Here is an 18,759-nt window from a genome sequence, read left to right on the forward strand (position 1 = left end):
TCATTACAGTACAGAGCCACCAATCTTTTCTCATCCTTTATTAAAGCAGTATCTGAGAGGAGCCAAAAATGTAAGGCCTCCCAGAAAGATCGCCAGTACCTGCATGGGACCTCAATTATGTTTTGGAAAAGCTCACCCTGCCTCCATTTGAACCAGCTGCTACTGCAGATCTAAAGTTCTTATGGAAAACAGCTCCTAGCAATTACTTCAGCAAGAAGAGTCTCAGAGCTACAGGCCCTCATGGCTATGGAGCTTTTTATCATATTTTACCCATACAGGGTGTCTCTGAGGACCAATCCTTCATTTATGCCCAAGGTGGTTTCCAGTGTGGCTCTTAACCAAACTATTCATCTGGCAACCTTTTTATCTAAATCCACAGAACAAGGGGGAGAGAATTCTGCATTCCTTGGATGTACACAGACCGCTAAGATTCTATTTGAGCAGGACTAAAGGTCTAAGAAAAACTGAGCAATTACTAGTGGAATATGCTGCAGGGTCAGAAGGAAAGGCTATTTCAAAGCAGACTATTTCAAAGTGGATATACCACTGCATTCGTTTCTGCTATTTACACCATGGCAAACCTGTGTCCAAGGGCATTAGGGTCTCATTCCACCAGAGCTGCAGCTACTTCAGCAGCCTTTCTCAGAGGAGTACCAACCAAATACATTCTAGAGGCTGCTACTTGGAGTTCTGTTCACACCTTTACAAAGCATTGTCTCTACTCTAAGTCCAGGGCAGGCTTTGCCACTGCAGTTCTGCAGGGCCTTAAAGCCGCCCCTAATGCTGTTTAGCTGCAGCCTCCCATACATAGCTTTGGGATTCTACCCAAATGTAATGACTGCAACAGTGAAACACGAAGAACATAGTACAGCTGTGTACACTTACCATAAATGTGGATGTTCAAGTTTATTCACTGTTGCAGTCCAGGTTACCTGCCCACCATCCCCCCCTTTCATTCTGGAGTTTTCTCTTTCCTTCACTATCTTCTACAATCTATGTGGTGTATTTGCTTGTAGATGAAGGTAAAGTTTGTATTGTTGCATGTATATATAGTTTTAATATATATATATATATATATATTTTTTTTTTTTTTTCTACCTTTGTGGGGGCACCTGACACCTGGGGCAAGAAAAACTAAAGAAAGTGACGGTTGCTTGTTTTGTACCCCTGACAACCCGACGTCATGGAAGAGGAGACAACAACCGACACAGGACCCAAGACTTTGGAATTCAGGCCGACTGAGGGCAACTTGCCACCAGATTACCAAAATGTAATGACTGCAACAGTGAATACACACTAACATCTACATTTATGGTAAGTGTACACGACTGTACTTTCCATGTTGCAGCAAGTTAAGTGTTAGACAGAAAAAGTTGGTTTCTTATGGTACCGTTTTCACACCTCTAAGTACAGTAAGTGCAACAAGTTATGCATTAAAGCAAGGTACATTTATACAGAAAAGTATGGTTGACATCCATAATAGTATTCATGTTCATAGGTAGGTACTAGGCTATCTGCCCGACGGCATTTATAAGCCTAACCAGTGTGTGTCAGCTTTCGCCGCCCCATTGATTAATTAACTGAGCCTCTGTCAAGAAGAGCCAATGAAGTGATCCCAGGGGTGTATTTTCTGTTACCCATCCACTCGTCCAGGTTTCTCTTGAAGAGTGTTAGTGAGGGGCTCTGCCTAATATAGTTAGTAATTTTGTTCCAAAGCATGGGAAGTCTCTGTGACAGGCATCTGTCCCTCCAGCATGTTCTATATATTGTTGTGGCGAGGTTTAGCTCACTAGAGCAAGTGGCTTGCATTGACTTGGATTTCTTTAGGTGGAGCATGTCCATCAATTCTGAGTTGGACATGGCTTTGTAAGTCACACAGAGATCACCTCTGAGTAAGCAATATGCCACTGAGTACAGCCGGAGTTTTTCCAGTCGGGCTGCATAGGACATATGTTTGAGGCCAGTAATCCTCTTGGTGAGGTACTTTTGTGGTCTTTCCAGCCGTTGGAAGTGTCTTGTGAGGTACATCCCAAATGGGGCATTGTACTCTATGATGGGTCTGATGAGTGACGAGTAGAGAGTCACTATAACCTCTTTATTTCTAGATGCGAACCCTTAAGTAATTAAATGGGCTACAGAGAAAGATTTCCTAACTACTTTGGCAATATGATTGTCAAAGGAGCGATTACTGCTTACCTGGGTCTCCAGATCTCTTATTACCTCTTCTGTATTAAGGGGGCTGCCACGTATGTGGTAATTCATGGGTGTTTTGTTTTTCTCAAATGGGAGAACTGTGCATTTTTTGGCATTTAGCTTGAGACCATGACTTTGACACCAGGTGTCTGTCTCAGTAAGGCCCTTTTGGAGAATGTCCGTGTCAGCCGGAGAGTCAATTATGGCTCCCAGTTTGCAGTCATCGGTGAACTTGGTTAGCCATAGTCCTTCTGTGTTTGCGTGTACTTCTGAGAAGTATATGCCGAACAGTAGGGGTCCCAGGACCGAGCCTTGTGAGACACCACTTGTGACTGGTTTAGAGTCGGACCTGGAGCTCGCTATTCTTACCGTGTGAGTTCTGTCTGTAAGCCAGTTGGCAACCCATCTCGTGACGTAGGGGTTTATGTTCAGGCTGGTGAGTTTTTCTATAATTCCCGAGTGGGGAATAGTGTCAAAAGCCTTGGCGAGGTCAAGGTAGGCTGTGTGAACCACCTTCCCCTCATCTATGGCCTTGGTGACTGTCTCGAAGAAGTCAAGCAAGTTTAATAAGCATGATTTGCCCTTAAAGCCGAACTGGGTCGGGTCAAGTATTTGGAGGTTCCCAATGTCTTTGTTAATGAGTTCCATAGCCTTGCAGACCAGGCTAGTCAGGCTTATGGGGCGATAGTTACCCGGGTCAGTTGTGGCCCCTCCTTTGTGGAGCGGAATAGCCGTTGCTGTGCGCCATTCTATGGGCATGTAGCCTGTGGAGAGGCTGAGGTTGAACAGTGTGTTTAGGTGGGAGATTAGTTTGTTCTGTAGTTCGTGCAAGACGCAGCCTGGGACACCATCTGGCCCCATTGATGCTGTGCTTTTAGCTCCTGAAAGGGCTATTTTTCACCTGTGCGTCTGTGTTTTTCGGGACACTACACTTTTCCGGTATTGTTGTTGGCCCTTTTGGGGGTTAGAAGGGGGTGAAGTTTGCACTGAATCTGTCTGCCAGGATGTTGGCAATATCAGTAGGTTCAGTATATTTTGTGCTGTTTTGCACTTGCTCAGAGCATATCTGCGAGTTGCCACTTAGGTTCTTGACATAGCTAAAGAAGGTTTTTGTGGTTATCTTTCGAATCCTTGGCTATTTTTCTTTTGAAGTTAACCTTGGATGATTTTATGAGGGACCTTAGTTTCTTAATGATACTGATCAGGTATGTCTTTCCCTCTTGGGATTTGCTTTTTTTCTGAACTAGTTTCCTCCTCCTATTGTGTAGCCTGTTAATGGCAGGGTTCTACCAGACTGGTTTCCTTCTCTTAGGGGAGTGAGTCTTGGTTTTGCTAGGGATGGCATGATCCATGCATCCTTGTAGGTGCTCATAGAGTGCATTTGTAAAGGTTCCTGCATCTTGGACACTGTTATCCTTTACCGTGGGGTCTGTGAAACTTACCACCTCTGTCTTAAGTAAGGTGAAGTTTGCTATAGAAAAGTTTTTCACTGTGGTTTCCTTGGTTGGGGGTGGTGGTGTGGTGTGGACATCCAGAGTGATTAGTTTATGGTCTGATCTAACCAGTGACAGGTTGACCTCCGGTGCGGAACACCTGTTGCCCATGTTAGTGATGACCAGGTCCATTATGTTTTCACCTCTGGTAGGGGAGTTTACCAGCTGATCCACGGCATTTGAGTTGATAAATTCCAGGAAGCACTGGAGCTGGGAGTTTGTACTTGAGTACTTTTCCCAGTCAACGATAGGGTAATTGAAATCACCCAGTGTCAGGGTGTTCAGTAGGACCTTCATGTTTTCCAGTGTTTCCAGAAAGGCGGAGTGGTGGCCCTGTGTCATGGAGGGTGATCTGTAGCAGGCCACAATTTGCATTGCGGATTTGCCCGATGTTAGTTGCACATGGATGATCTCAGAGGTATCATGCTGCGCCACTAACCTGGAGGTGTAGGTATCCTTGATGAATATAGATACACCCCCTCCTTTTGTGTTTTGGTCCATGTTCTGTGGCCGAAATGTGTGGTATAAGTTGTAGCCCGGTAGTGCTGGGGGTGCTCTGTGGAGCCTTGAACCAGGTTTCAGTTACTGCACAGATGTCGACGTTCTCCATACTGAGTAGTGCTTCCAGAGCATGCATTTTGAGATTTAAACTCGTGGCTTTGAGTAGCATAACCCTCATTTTTTTATTTGTGCTGTTTACAGAGGTGGGTTTGACTTTTGAGCCTTGCCTAAAAAGGCACTATGGGGGCAGCAAGAGCCTTGGCCAGTATTCGAAAGCCTAGGGGTGAGAGGTGCAAGTGTCTTGCGAAGTAACGAGGCTTGTCTAGCATGTCATCTCCATGCTTACAGACACTGGATCACCTTTGAATGACACCAGAGGCTTAGCCAATTGTTGAAATTGATCATTTTTTCTTTATACGGTAGTATCATTCTTGGTGAGGGCAGGATGCTACTTAGGGTCAGGGTCATACCCGCCTGGGCTACATGATCAGAGAGCTGTTCCATGTCTCTCTCTCTATGTAGTCCAGGGAGGTACGTCTCAGGTCATTCACATCAACATGAACAACGACAGAGTCATATTTGTACTTGTTCTGGAATGACCTGAGTGTTTGTGTTATGTGGCGGATTCTGGCTCCCGACAGGCAGCTAACAGTAACCTTCTCCTTGGCCAGCCTAGTGAGTGGGACATAAGTGTGCCTGACTATAGATTGCCTATTACTAGTGTGTTAGGTATGTTATTTCACCTTAAGGGCTGTGATTGTGCGGCCACTGATTTTCTGTTTTATGTGTTGTCCGGATTGTGATGGGAGGTGCAGGTTTTTTGGGTGTCTGATTTGGAGGTCTCTGCTTTTGCAGGTTTTTATTTAGAGCCTCTGAGTATGATTTTGTGTATTTTTTGTCAGTGCTGGTTTTAGTATGTCTGTGTGAGGCTGAAGGTGTGGGGCAAGTGTTAACCCTCCTCATGACTGCCTGTTCCAGTCTTGGGTGGAGAGAGCTTAGCCTCCAATTTAGCTATATAATTGCATCTCTCGCATATGTTAATGTTTTGTGGTAGGAGGAGAGGGTTGTCTGTGTACATGAGGTAGTTGTAACATTGCCTCTGGATACCCAGGTTCACCAGCTGGACTGGAGAGTATACCTGAAATTGCCCTTTGGTCATGCTTGAATAGTAGGGTGAGCTGCTTAGTCGCTTGGTTGGTGAGGGGTGAATAATGAGCCTTGCCCTACTGGGCAATCTAGTGTTGGGGTATATTAGTGCTTGCTATTAGGTCTGAGCAAGTGCTGGATTGTAGTGTCTTAGTGTTTTCCACAGTAGAGAATTTACAAGACTTGTGCACATTTGACATCTGGTTTATGGATGGTGTTTTTTTTTTTTTTTTTTTTAACAAAGGGGTATGTATGTCGGCAGTTATATAGCATTCATGCTGTCGTATCACATGATGATACAAAATGTTTGCCTTTGGTTTACTCTGTCGTGACTAAAAAGTCATTCAAGTCGTATAATTTCCTTTGAGAATGTGTATTTTATTTGTTGTCCACGGCAGTGTTGCATGCTGAAGTAAAATATATTCTTTGCAACTTTGAGATGGCTGCAATTAAAAGTGCAATGAGTAGTTTTTCTAATGTGTTCTGCAAAGGCTGCTTATTTCACTTTGCCCAAAGTGTGTGGTGAAAAGTACAGTCGCTAGGGTTAGCTTACTGTACGGGAAGTCTGTCTTTCCAACATGCTGTAAAAAAGTTAATAGCATTGTCTTTACTGAAGGAGAATGAGGTAGTGCCTGCACTTAATGAATTATGTGACACATTTCCAGTTGCAAGGAAGGAACTGCTGTCAAATTTCTCACAGGTGTTCATTTTGGGACATGCACGAAAACAGCAGACTCTTTTTTTTGTCATCCTGTTCCCGTTTCCCAGCTATTTTTTTCCCAATCTCTTTTTGGAATATCTCATGTTTAAATAATAGTGTCTACCTCGCAGGCAAAATTATGTAGACGGGTGGCATAGAGAAATCAGATGTGTACTAGAAAGATGAATCTCTGATATTCTGGCTGTACTGTAAGTTTTAGTTCGTGAGCAGAACAGAGTTAATGAGTATCGATTGCAGCTTGTATCAGGCTGCCCTCCTTCACCTAAAAACAGAAAACTTTAGAATGATCACATCATTTGCAGACAGTGTTAGACGAGCAAGATTACTATAGTTTGCTGGACTTCCTTACTGTGGTAGCTATGCTATGAACATTGTAGTGATATTTGTTTCACATATCTAAAGTATCAAACACACCGTAAATGTTCACTTTGGCTTAATGTCACTTTGTTTTATTTTTTGTATGCAGCACTACTGTATTTTTTTGTTGTATTATTTTCTATGTAGTTCACATTAGGTGGTTAGGTGTCATTTATTTTTAATTTAGTTGTTTACCAGCAACCCAGGGTCACGATATTGGCCAACTGTGGTAATTCAGCATTTTGAATTTTGTCATTTAGGAGTTTCGTAGTTATCAGCATTCGAGGTTTGTGTCGATGTTATGGTGTTCGGTAATTTGAAGTTTCGATTAGGTAATATAGACCCTCTTTCTGTAGCTATGGAATAAAGTACAATATAGAGAAGAAATGGAAAAATAATTTTCTCCTTATATTTTGCACTTTATAATACTAATCAGTAATTTGGGAGTACTCTGTACAAAATGTTAAAGGGAATATGTACAACAAGCACACTCACTTACACACTCACATTCTATGTCATACTTCTCAACTGTACAAATTTTTGCAAAAATTCAGATTTTTGCTTCATACCTTTGGTCTGTTCATCATAAAGTTTTTTTTTTATGATAAGTCATTGGCAAAGCATTCACGATTGAAGTCAGAAAATGATAGACATTTAAGTTTCAGACTTCATATCCTTCAGAAAATGTATGCTAATATAAAACCTGTTATTCTATCAGCTTTCTACATTTGTAAGAGCAATATTTAAAAATTGCCCTTATTTTTGGTCCTTTGTCCCTCTATTATTTATGACTGTCCAGATTTCTTGCTGCGAGAGGTTGAGAGGTATGATTCTATTCAGTTTATTTGCAGGTGTTGGTCACTGTAAATCCAAAATGGAGGTTTTTAACTCAAGTGCTTCATTGTATTCTTTCAGTTTCTGTAAGAACTTGCTCCCAAGAAGTGAATAGTGAACTAATAATTGTTTAAGACATATGTTGCATTAAAAACCCACATTTGTATTGCTTTATTTTAAATCATGTTAGTAAACAAGTATACACAAGGCAAGCCTTAGATTAAACACTTTTAATAACGAGACTGAGCTGTGTAAAGTTATTCATTCTGTGTACCTGTTTCAAAAATAATTTGCTGACAAAATTGTTGTTCTAGGCGGAGCGCTACCAACGTCTGAAGGATGAACTGGCACGGGCACAGGTGCAGTTACAGCTGTTTAAGCTGTACCACAATGAGTGTGAAATTGATAAACTGAACAAGGATTTGGAATCAAAGAATAGAGAGATTGAAAGGGACAAAAAGAAGATGGACAAGATAGAAGATGAGCTGAAGGACAAGAAGAAGGAGCTTGGTAAAATTATGCGAGAACAGCAGCAGATTGAGAAGGGTATCAAGTAAGTGACATTTTATTTGGTTGTAATTAGATAGGGGTGAATGTGTAGTGGTGAATTAGTTGCTCTGCAATAGTAAGAAAAGCTACTAAGAATCTCAGAATGCTTCAGTGCATTATATTTAATCGGCTTGTGCCCAAGGTTCTTCATGGCTTGGAGCAGTAAAAATATTAGTTTCTTTCAGAGCAGCTGTCTGAGCTTCACATATGGCAAAGAAGCTAAGCTGATCATTATTTCTTTAGATGAAAGTTGATTTTTTGATACAGATGGAAATACACAGCTCTGAAAGGTACTGTTCTTACCTTTCTTGTCATATGGTTTTGGAAACAAATATGTTCTTACAGCAGACCCAGCACCCTATTGTGCATTTCTTTTCTTACTCATATAAAGTCTGAATGGAAGATGTCACCTAACCAGTCTCTAACCTTCCATGTGGCTTAGAACCCATGGCTTGTTCTTTTGCTCCAAGTGGTTGTGTGCCTATAGATGTCTTCAGTTTTCACAACCCTACTGTCTCAAATGCTGTGTTGTACATTAAAACCTAAAATTTCTTAAGCTTGTATAACTCTTGGGGCTTCTGCTTCAGAATGCCTGAATTCCAGAGCTTTTCTCATTTCCCTGATCTGGCTGAGAGACCACCGTCACACGTGGATATTTGCACATTTGTGTTCTAAGATACTGACATCCACTTGTTCTGTGTTTAGTTCTTGCTTACCACTGTAAAACAAAGTCAGTGGCATTAGTCATTGCAAATGGCACAGTATCATTACTGGTTTTCAGAATAGAGGTAAGTACCCCACTGGAGAAAATATTTTCCTTCCTTTTATCTGTTGGTTGTTTATAGGAGTTTCTGGCTGTCTGGCATAGACCTCATTTTCAAAGGTTAATACGTACATTACTTGTAGAAAGCAGATCCTCCATAAAGACCAGACGTCTCTTTGAGTATCTGGTTCCATTGCCCACATTTGTAATAAATGAAGACAGGAATAGAATACCTTCTGTTTAGGTATGTTAAGATACCTGTGGCTTGAAAATCGTAGTCCTCAGTGCCTGCTCATGACTAGAGACCTCTCAGGTGACCTCTTCAATAAACAGGACCATGACTTCCAAGTGTCAGAGGTCTAACATTTTGTATCAGCATGAGGTAGTTGGGCCTCCCCTTCCAGGTCACTTTCCAAGATCCGGTGGCTCAGGACTTTGTGCTTTTTCTTAAGATCTTGTATCAGTTAGTGTCAGGGTTCCCAACCTTAAGCAGGAGAAAGGAACCCCCCCACCCCGGGAACTAGATTCCACTGAATTTCAGATGGAAAATCTGGGTTATGTTAGACATGCATCCTTAGTCTGTCTCTCTCGCATGTTTGACCCCAGAAAATTTCACATTTTGGAACAGCAGTATTATTTCAGGTGGGAGACTAATTAATTACTGTATTGCCCAATATAAATACGAAGAGCTTCTGGGTTTACTTGAGCCAGAACCCTTGGCTGTTCTTTGGGTGATTGAAGCCTAAGAGGATCAATACACCAGTGCATCTTTGGAACCAAATTCGCGGCTCAATGCTCCCAGGTGTCCCACCCCTTGGGTTGTGTATTACTATAAGCAGTTCTATAAAAACCTTGTTGATAGTCCAGCCAAAGTTCCCACGGATTCAAGCATTCGGTCTGCTGGAGCTCCTAACCAGAATACCGATTACAAAAGACAAGGAAGATGAAGTACTTGACTGCTTTGAAAACGTGTTACATCTGTCACCCTGGTCTTCAGAGCTGTGAACTTCAAGCTCACATATTCAAATTCCAGGGCGTCTTCCTATCTTGTGTTAAGAATTGGGCTGAGGAGGTAGAAGAAGAGGCTCAGAGAGAGAGAGAGAGATGTGCATCCTCTTTCCATGTTGGCAAGCACTACCATGTGTAGCTGTGATGCAGTGAATGCATTGCTGAGGGTGACAGTAGCTGGTGTCCGTTATTAGGATACATTAAGGACACCACCCCTGCCAGATCATGTGAAAGCACAGGATCTCAGCACCTTATCTTTAAAAGGAGCTGCTGTTCAAACACTTGTCTGAGCAGGTGCTTACCAGCGTCCCCTTTTTCCCAACTTCTTACTGTCAGTAATCCAGCTGTACATACGTAGAAGTCGCCCTACTTGAAGTTGGACCTTCCACTGTAAGCAGAACAAGGGTAAGCAGCCAAAGGAGAAGAAATGCCAATCTGAATAAAGTATCTAGCTAATAAAAAGAGTGAAAGCCTGAGTGTCTTTAAAGCTAGGGTAACACAACTTGTTTAGCTATAACTTAACAGAGCTGTTCGTCATCCACCCATTAAACCCCACCCCACCCTTCTCCCTCATACTCTCCAAATATCTGTACTCAAAACGTGGGGTGGTGGTTGGTGTTATTTATGAAAGAAAGAAAAAGTATTATTCAGGATTCTTGGGCTTTAAATGTTTTGAGACACTGTTACAGGCTGTGGTTAAAAGTCCATAGTTCTCCGGCATCCCCTAGTACCAAGAAAAAAACGCAATAAAATCAGTCCTATGTTAATGGACCTTCTAAATCAGAGGGCTGTATTTAGTGTGCCTGAGTAGTAAGTTGTCACAGGTTTTATTTCAGGCTGTTCCTAACTCCAAGAAAAGATATCCACTGGAGACTTATTTTAGACTTGACTTATCAAGGTAAAATAAGTTCCTTCTTATGCCAAAGTTTAAAATGAAAATCTAACAGTACTTACTACCTCTACTCTTTACTCTTTTTCTCTCCTGCCTTCATAATAACCCTAGACTGGAAAGATGTCTACCTCAATATTCCCATTGGTGGAATAGTGTCATTTTCTGAAATTCAAAGCCGACTATGCCCTTTATCCGTTTACCTTTTTGCCCTCTGCTTTGTCTGCTGAATCCAGGGTATTCACAAACTGCCTGGCTCCAGTAATTGCTTACTGCATGGCCACATGCATTCACATTTACCCTTGCGTTGTTGACTGAAATTCAGGCCCTTCTATAGAGGAGATAAAAATGGCAATACAGTTCAACATAGACTGGTTCCATGCTCTGAACCTTTCTCTAAAGCTTCTAAAATCACACCTACTCTTTCAGCAGGCTCAGTTTCTGGAAACCCTTCTAGACGCTGTAAGTCAGAGGGCACTTGCACCTTGTCAGAAGGTGCTTTTCTTGTCCTTTTATTTTGATACCATATAACACCAAAATTAGACTACAGCCAGAGAATTCGTCAGAATGTTTGGGTACATGACAGTCTCAATCCTGATCTCTCTGGTAAAACTTCACATGAGAAGACTGTTGTGGTACTTGAGAAGCATTGCTAGCTTGCCACTCTCTTCAGTGACAAGTTCACCTTCTATCTTGTATTGGTTACAGCAGTTTATTGTTAATTAGGTGTTCATATCAAAATTAAGACCTGGACTCTCACAAAGTAACAACAGACTCCATGGATTTGGCTTGAGGAGGCTCACTCAACAGAGCTGAGGAGTCAAGGGTCTGACAACAGAACTCCAGGAAGAACAGTAATTTTGGTCAGTGAAAAATAGTTGTGGTCTTAACCATAAAATCATTTCTTTCTGGAAAACATTACAGTGATGGGATTGGTTGCTCCTTACCCCTTGTGCACGTTGGCCATGGAGAACACATGGTACTTGGTACAAGGGTGAAGTTTCTCTGTCAGAGCATCTAGCATCCCTTCTCATGAATTTTAACTGGAGAGAGACAGAGAATCAGCAATGAGAGAGTAATATAGCTGGAACTGAATTTATTCTTAAGTCTTGGTGAGTACTTCATGTGGTGGATGTGGTGGACCCTTTTTTCACAACTCTCTCCAAAATGGCACTGATGCATAAACATTTTTGACCTACCTTTCTCCATGATCTAGAAAATGCAAAGACTGGATGCAAAAGTCTCAGGATAAAAAAAAGTACCCACTTCAGATGTATTCACTGGTGCCAGGCAGTGTAGAATCCTCAGAACATGGAAACATTCTGGCCACCAAGTTAGGCCAGGCTCAAGTAGCAGAAGGAAGTAGTCCACAAAAACCGCTAGGCCAGGCAAGAGGCACAAAGGTAGTAAAGTGGACTATTGAAGATAGGGAAGAGTTTATGTATAGTTAATATTAAGTAGAAGAGTAAGAGAAAGAGGAGAGAACAATATTTGCACAAGAGGAACTTAAAAGGCACTGATGATGATTTATGATCTTTAATTTACCAGATTAGAAGAAAACATTACCTAGATGAAGAACATTGGCATCACCTTAAAGAGGACACAGTAAGGGGAAATGAGACAAGACAAAGAACAAAAAAAATAGATTGAAAGTAATAATAAAAAAAAAAACTGCACATGGGGAAAAAGAAAGAGGTCTGATACGGTGCAATATTTATGTAAGAAAAGAAAGCCAAACCAATCAATATAAAAATGTAGTTTTGAAAATATCTGAAGAGCTGTACAGGCAAAAACGTAAGGGTATGATAAATTTTCACAATAAAAGGTAATGCACAGAATGTAATTAGAAATAAGTTTAGCAAGACTGAAATTTAAATGCAACTTGAAGTGATAAACCATCTGTGAAGTGTGAAGGCTTTAGTGCAGAAATTGTGGGACGGACAGCATTGCAATACATTGGACTGATTGGTCCCCAGATGAGCAGCAGATGGAGCAGGATACATCTCAAGCTACACCACAGGGTGGTGATTAGGAACATGTCAACTTTATGTAGTGGACTCGTGTGAAAATCCATTTAAAGTTGCACAGGAATGGGAAAAAAAAGGCAAGAAACTGTGACACTGGCAATACTGCAACATGATGGGCCAATGAGGCCCCATATGGTGCAAGATGCATCTGAAGAGGATGTGCCACAGGCCGGTGTTCTAGAACCTTTTGGAGGAGACTTGCATGAAAGTCCGTTTAGAAATGCACAGCAAGAGAAAGTGCAGGAAATTTGTGAACAAAGGAGGCTCTCAGTTCAGAAGAAAATGGTCTAAGAGAAGACTTGCTTGATTTAGTTGAGATAGACAAACATATTAAGATAGATAAATGAGGGTAGGTAAAAGAAACAAAATTATGGAAATTAAATACAATCCAAAATGTTGGAGGACTATTAAAACAGATGAACACAGTAATAGGAGTCATTGGTTCCTAGGTGTATACTAGGCTAATGACCACAGGGGCCTTTTTAAGCCTAGACATTCATCCCAGATATTTTTCTTTGGTGCTAGAGAGAGAGGTCCCAGCCCTTAACCAGTCATCCATGTCCTTGATTTTCATATTTTTATGTAACAACACAGAATTGTCATATTCCTCACAGAAAAAAATGTCCGCTGTCTCTGCCTGCCTGCCATGGGATTTCCACCCTCCTTTTACTTTGTCCCCTGTAAGGCAGTTACTCAAAGGAGTCTTGCACTTGAGGACCCCAAAAAAGCAGTCTTTCTTCCATGAAATCTCAGTTGTGCCCTAGAGAAATGAACATTACTGCCATTTCAGGCAGCAGCTATGGCAGCCATCTGATACCTGACTTTGAAGACTTTTCTTTACATCTCCCAGGAGATTTCAGAATTCTAGGCCTGCCTGTGCAACCAACCCTTTCTTAACTTCTACAAGGATAGAATATCTCTCTCTGCACCCACTACACCTTTTGTGTACCCAAGGAGGTAATAGAGGTCTTTCTAAAGCGTAAGTATTAACTTCCTAATTTTCTTTCCTACCCCACAGAGCAAGGGGTGAAAATATTTGTCGCAGCCCATTATGTGCTGGACAGTTGAGAGTTTACTTAGAACTGGATAAAGAAAGGAAATAGACCAGCCATTTGTGGACTTTGGAAAAGGGTAATAGAGCAAGCTTGTCTCAAAACAAACCATCTCAAAGTGGTTCATCAACTGCATGTCCTTCTGCTTCTTGCATAGCAAGATTTATCATGGAGCAGGTGCAAACCCACTCTAAGAGCAACAGCTGCAACTACATCCTTCCTTAGAGGGGTCTGTACTTAGGCCATCTTGAAAGCTACTTGGTCATAACTCTCCACCTTTACAAAACATTATAATTTGGATTACTGGTGGAGCAGACTTATCCATGGTTATTCTACAAAGTCTGCTATAGACTGTACCTGTTCATTGTCTGTTACTTGCTGGTCCTTAAGTTTCTGGAGTCTTCCCAAGAGTTAGCTGTATTGCGACAGTGAAGAATCCAGTGAAGGTAGTACATGTGTAGTAATGTTACTATTTTTCATTTACACTTTAGGTTAGTCCCATTAGGACAAAGACACCTCTTCAGAGGAGACCTGAGATGATATTCATAGTTACTAGCAGAAATTTAGTCAGGACACCAGGGAACTTCTTCCATCTTTTTGATAAGCACCATGGGAACTTTTTTATATCCACCATAGCTGTTATCAGTTCCAGCTGATGGGGCCTCTGTTTAATGTTTGAGTTTGTTCACTGTTGCAGTATTTTCCCACCTTCCAATCCTTTGTTTTCTACCTGCTGCTAATCTGAGTTTGGTGGAGAGTGTGTAGTTAACTATTCCTGCGCCTTTCCTTTTTTTCTTTCTTAATATACCAGGTTCTCCTACTAAGGTTTGCCTAGTGTCTGGAGAGGATACTTTGGGGTTTTTTGGTTCAGCTGCCACCCTTGCAGGGGGCATGTGCCACTTGGGCAGCTAGTGCTCTGGCATTAGATCCCTGCATCTGACTGTGACACGAAAGAACTGATGAAGTAGGCAAATGCCTCTTATTTTACAGGCTTACTGATGTCCAGGTGGGAGGGTGTCTGCCTGGGCGGGAGAAGTAGAGACGAAAGGCTGTGGAAGTCTGAATATTGGGCATTCTGCAGAAACTGAGTTAGCACTGCCACAACAGTGAGCATTCCCAGACATGTAAAATTTAGGTACGTTTCTATGAAGCTGTATTAACTTTTTATATATATAGCATAAGAAGAAGCAAGACACCCTCCACAAAGACGTTGCATTGTCAGATGGAAAAAAGGTTTTCATCTTTTGTAGCTTGTCATTCAGGGCTCAGCATTCTGTGCTGTTCGTGACTTCTCAGTTGTCTTACCAAAGTCTTAAATTTGGACTTTTATTTTTCACTTAAGGTACATCTTTTGGCAATTTCAGCACATGTTCCATCTGGATCTTAGATGGTGCATGACCCCAGATTGTATCATCATTAAAAGGAGGTTTTGTATCTAGGGTCACATTAGTTTTATTTTTTGTCTCTTGGAGACTTGAATAGGATGAAAAAAGAGGTCACTGCCCCCAAATGAGCCAGCTAAATGTACTGCAGTTTGTTTCCTGGAAACACTTTTCTTAGTGGCTGCCTCTTTCAGGATAAGGGTTCTCGGTGCTTAAAGCCCCATACACAGTCTAGTCTTCCATTTAAAAAAACTCATCTAAAGTTGATTTGTTTTAATAGATTTGCCAGTCTGCCACAGTAGAAAGTGAGGTTAAAAGCTTCCTATTATTCTAATGTTCAAATACCACTATGATTATATGGACTGAACTTGAAGAAATCAGAAAATGTCTAAGTGGCTTTTGTCCTTGGTAATGCTTTTTGTAGTGACGTGCTCTTCAAGCTCATAACTACTATATTCAGAGCAGTTTAGTTAGGGCAGCTGCCACTTCATATTTTAAAATTTGCTTTGCACAAGTTGTTAATGAACCTTTGCCTTAGACTACTGGGGCAGCAGATCTCTGCATCTGACTGTGGCATATAGGTATAAAGTTATTCCTGCACCTTTCCTTTTTAATTAACATACTGGGCTTTCATTCTTCTTAGGTTCTTCTACACTCTGGAGATGGTAGTTTGGGATTCTTCTGGTTCAGACAGCCATTGAACATAAATAGGTTGGTGCCAAGTCCGAGGGTAGTACTGAGCCTGGTAGAGCAGTCTGCTTGGAGATACAGTCTTGCACTGTTCAATTATTTCATTCATAGTACTGCTTATAATTCTGCCCTTACTGTTGCCAAGAATTCTCCTCAGCACAATGTATATATGAAAGATTCTCATAACAGTAGAGAAGTTTGCAGCTTGGGTGGACCTCTGTGTGCTTTATGGTCAACAAGGACATTTTTCCTCCCCAGCATCTTAGAACGAGCGAGTTAGAGAGACTATAATTGATTACTGTCCAGGTGAACTTCATGAAGTTAGTACAGTTAATGGGTACTAGTCGCAACATTCAGTGTGTGAGTGAGAAGCCATTTGGCCTTAAGAGCTCTTGCCTGGCTTCCTCTGCTGATCTTAATCAGAGAAGGTTTACAATGCTTTCTTTCATCTGCAGCTTTCTGTCTTGTACTGAGGCCTTATGCATTTACTTGTGTATTTAACAACTTTTGTACATGGTTTCATTTATTTTTTTGACTCTGGAAATATTAATGTCTCTGCACACTAAAGAGGATCCATGTCAGCCACTGTAATTGTATTTTGGCATAAGAGTTTATGCTGACTTTGAAATGGATGTTACACTGGAAAGAAAAATGGTTTGATTCATTACTTTGTTAAATAAACTTACAACAAATGATTACTGCCCAAAGTCCCCATCCGTGTGACTCTTTTTGTTAGTATGTCAGGGTTTTATCTTTATAGTACGTCCTTGCATTGCAGTTATTTTCTTACTTTTTAGATCAGTTTCCTATCTTCAGTTATGTTCAGCTTTCTTTGACACGGTTATGAGTTTCTTGCTGAAGTATAGACATCTAGTAAGTTTTCCTAATCTGTTCTATTTACTTTTAAAACTGTGTTGCATTTGCTTGTGTGACACTGTGTGACTGATGTTCATCGTGTTACACTGCTGCAGTCATTACACTTGGGTTATCCTGCCGTCAGGCGGTTTCCCAGTCGGCCTGCGTTCCAAAGTCCCGGTCCGGCATCGGTTGCTGTCGCCTCCTCCCTGATGTCAGTGCGACAGGGGTATATAAGATGCAGTCAACGTCATTTTCTTCAGTCTTTCTTGCCGCGCGGTGCCCGAAGCAAAAGCAGTTCGCAAGTGCCGGTCGGCCGTCTCCTGAGATTTTCATTCCGAATCCAGAACTGAAGTCTTCTACAAAGCTAAGTACCCCGTTGGGGAAACTTTTTTCTTGCCTCAGACCGATGTCAGTAAAAGTTAATAACTGTATTTCTTGTGGGAAGCAAATACCTCATAAGGATTTCCATTCATATTGTATCCCATGCCTAGGCCCTGACCACGACGTCACTGGTTGTCGGTTTTGTGCTAGGTTTAACAAGTGCACTATTAAACGTTGGTTTGATTTTGCCCGACATTATTTTGGTAGAAAATTCAATTATACCATGCCGTCGGAACTTCCGACGACCAGAATACACAAAAAAGCGCAAAGACAAGGATAGGCACCCTAGGCCCAAAACTGACGACAAAGCCACTTCTAGGCCAGTCGCCGGTTCTCCGGTTTTCAGCGAAGCGCCTTCGCAGCCCCTGACGACTGCTTCTGTAGAACCTCAAGCCGCCTCCGACTCCCACGTGGAGATGACTGGGCCTTTGGACCCACAAGTTCTTCAGCCTACCGAGACTAGCCTTTCAGAGGGATCCGGAGTAGCTGAGCAACCCACAGCTGCAGAGGGTGTCTTTAGACCTACTCAGTTAAGCATTAAACCGTCAGCTAAGTCTAAGCCTTCTTTAAAGTCAAAGAAACAAATACAGCATTCTCTAGGACAGGCCTCCATGCCTAAGAAACAAATGCTCAAAATGGCCGAAGACCTAATCACTCTGATCAGGGGGTCCCATCCCCCTCCTGATAAAAGGCCTAGACAGGATGCAGACTATGACTCATCCGACCAGGTGTCCATCTCTTCTCATTCATCCTCAGACCTAGGATACTCTTTACCCCCTTATGAGGATTCTGATGCTGAGGAGTCAGTTCCATCAGCCTCACCGCCTGAGGACTACTCCTTTGGGGAAACCCTACATACCATGAGGGAGCATTTCCACTGGGAAGGCCAGGATTATTCAGAATCCAAGAAAAGGCTCAGAGACTTCCTTTTATTACCTCAACACAGAACCCTTGCTATTCCGCCAGTGTTAGATATTGTGGATGATGTGTATACTGAATCCAGCTTAAATCCTGATTTCTTACCTCCAGCCCCTGTTAAACCTGACAGATACTACAGAGTCCCTGACTCACATAAATTTCTGTATAAAAGCCCTGTAGCTGACCCTGAAACTATTTCTCAGGGACCCAAAGGAGTTAAGGCCTCATCAGCCAAGAATCCAGTTCCCTCTGACAGAGATTCCAGAACATTAGAAAGATGGGAAAGAAAGTATATACGTCTGCTACTTTAGCAATGAGATCCATAAATTGCCAGTTTCACATGCTAAAATATCAGCAGTTTTTACTGTCTCAGTTAAAACAAAAAAATGCTTCCAGAATCAGATCCTCCTAATTTTAAAGAAATGCATGATTTATTGCATGCAGCTGAACAAGTGGGAAAGCATACTTTGCAATGTGGTTTTGATTCTCTAGAGGCCTCCTGCAGAGCAGCAGTTACAGGCTCTGTCATTAGAAGACATGCTTGGTTAAAAGAACATACGTTACCAGATCACGTTAAAGCAAAATTATTGGATGCACCTTTGCAGCAGGATGTGTTATTTGGAGTTAAGGCAGAAGAGGTATTAAAGAAAATGGAGGATAAGGCAAAATCTATGCAAACGGTGAAGGATTTCTTACAGGTTCAGCCTCCTAGATTTAGCAGAAGCTGGCCAACTAAGAATTGGTCCTATCCAATTACAGACAGACCTCAAAGGGGAAGATACAGACGTCCAAGAGGTAGAGGTCAAACACAAGGTACTTACAGGCCTCGACAATGGGTTGCATCAGGCCAGAAAGAAGGGGAAAACAGGTCCCAACCATATAAAAAACAGCTCCAATGACTTTCCACTACAGCTGCCAAACAAATCCTTCTTGGCAGCCCCCTTGGGAGGAAAACTGGCACTCTTCTACCACAATTGGCAAATGATCACCAAAGACA

The 18,759-nt window shown here is 41.8% G+C and overlaps 1 protein-coding gene across 1 annotated transcript in view; it reads left to right on the forward strand.

Annotated features, from left to right (window-relative positions):
- The window catches only part of SMC1A (structural maintenance of chromosomes 1A), a 1,753,330-nt gene that overhangs the window by 310,028 nt on the left and 1,424,543 nt on the right, over positions 1-18,759 (forward strand). Inside the window, exon 8 of the mRNA XM_044060554.1 lies at positions 7,560-7,798. Within this exon, the coding sequence (XP_043916489.1) occupies positions 7,560-7,798 (239 nt within the window). The remainder of the gene's footprint in view (positions 1-7,559; positions 7,799-18,759) is intronic.

This window comes from Protopterus annectens, chromosome 1.part0 (genome assembly GCF_019279795.1).
Source record: "Protopterus annectens isolate FY-2018-M chromosome 1.part0, PAN1.0, whole genome shotgun sequence".
In the NCBI taxonomy this organism is placed as follows: Eukaryota; Metazoa; Chordata; order Ceratodontiformes; family Protopteridae; genus Protopterus; species Protopterus annectens.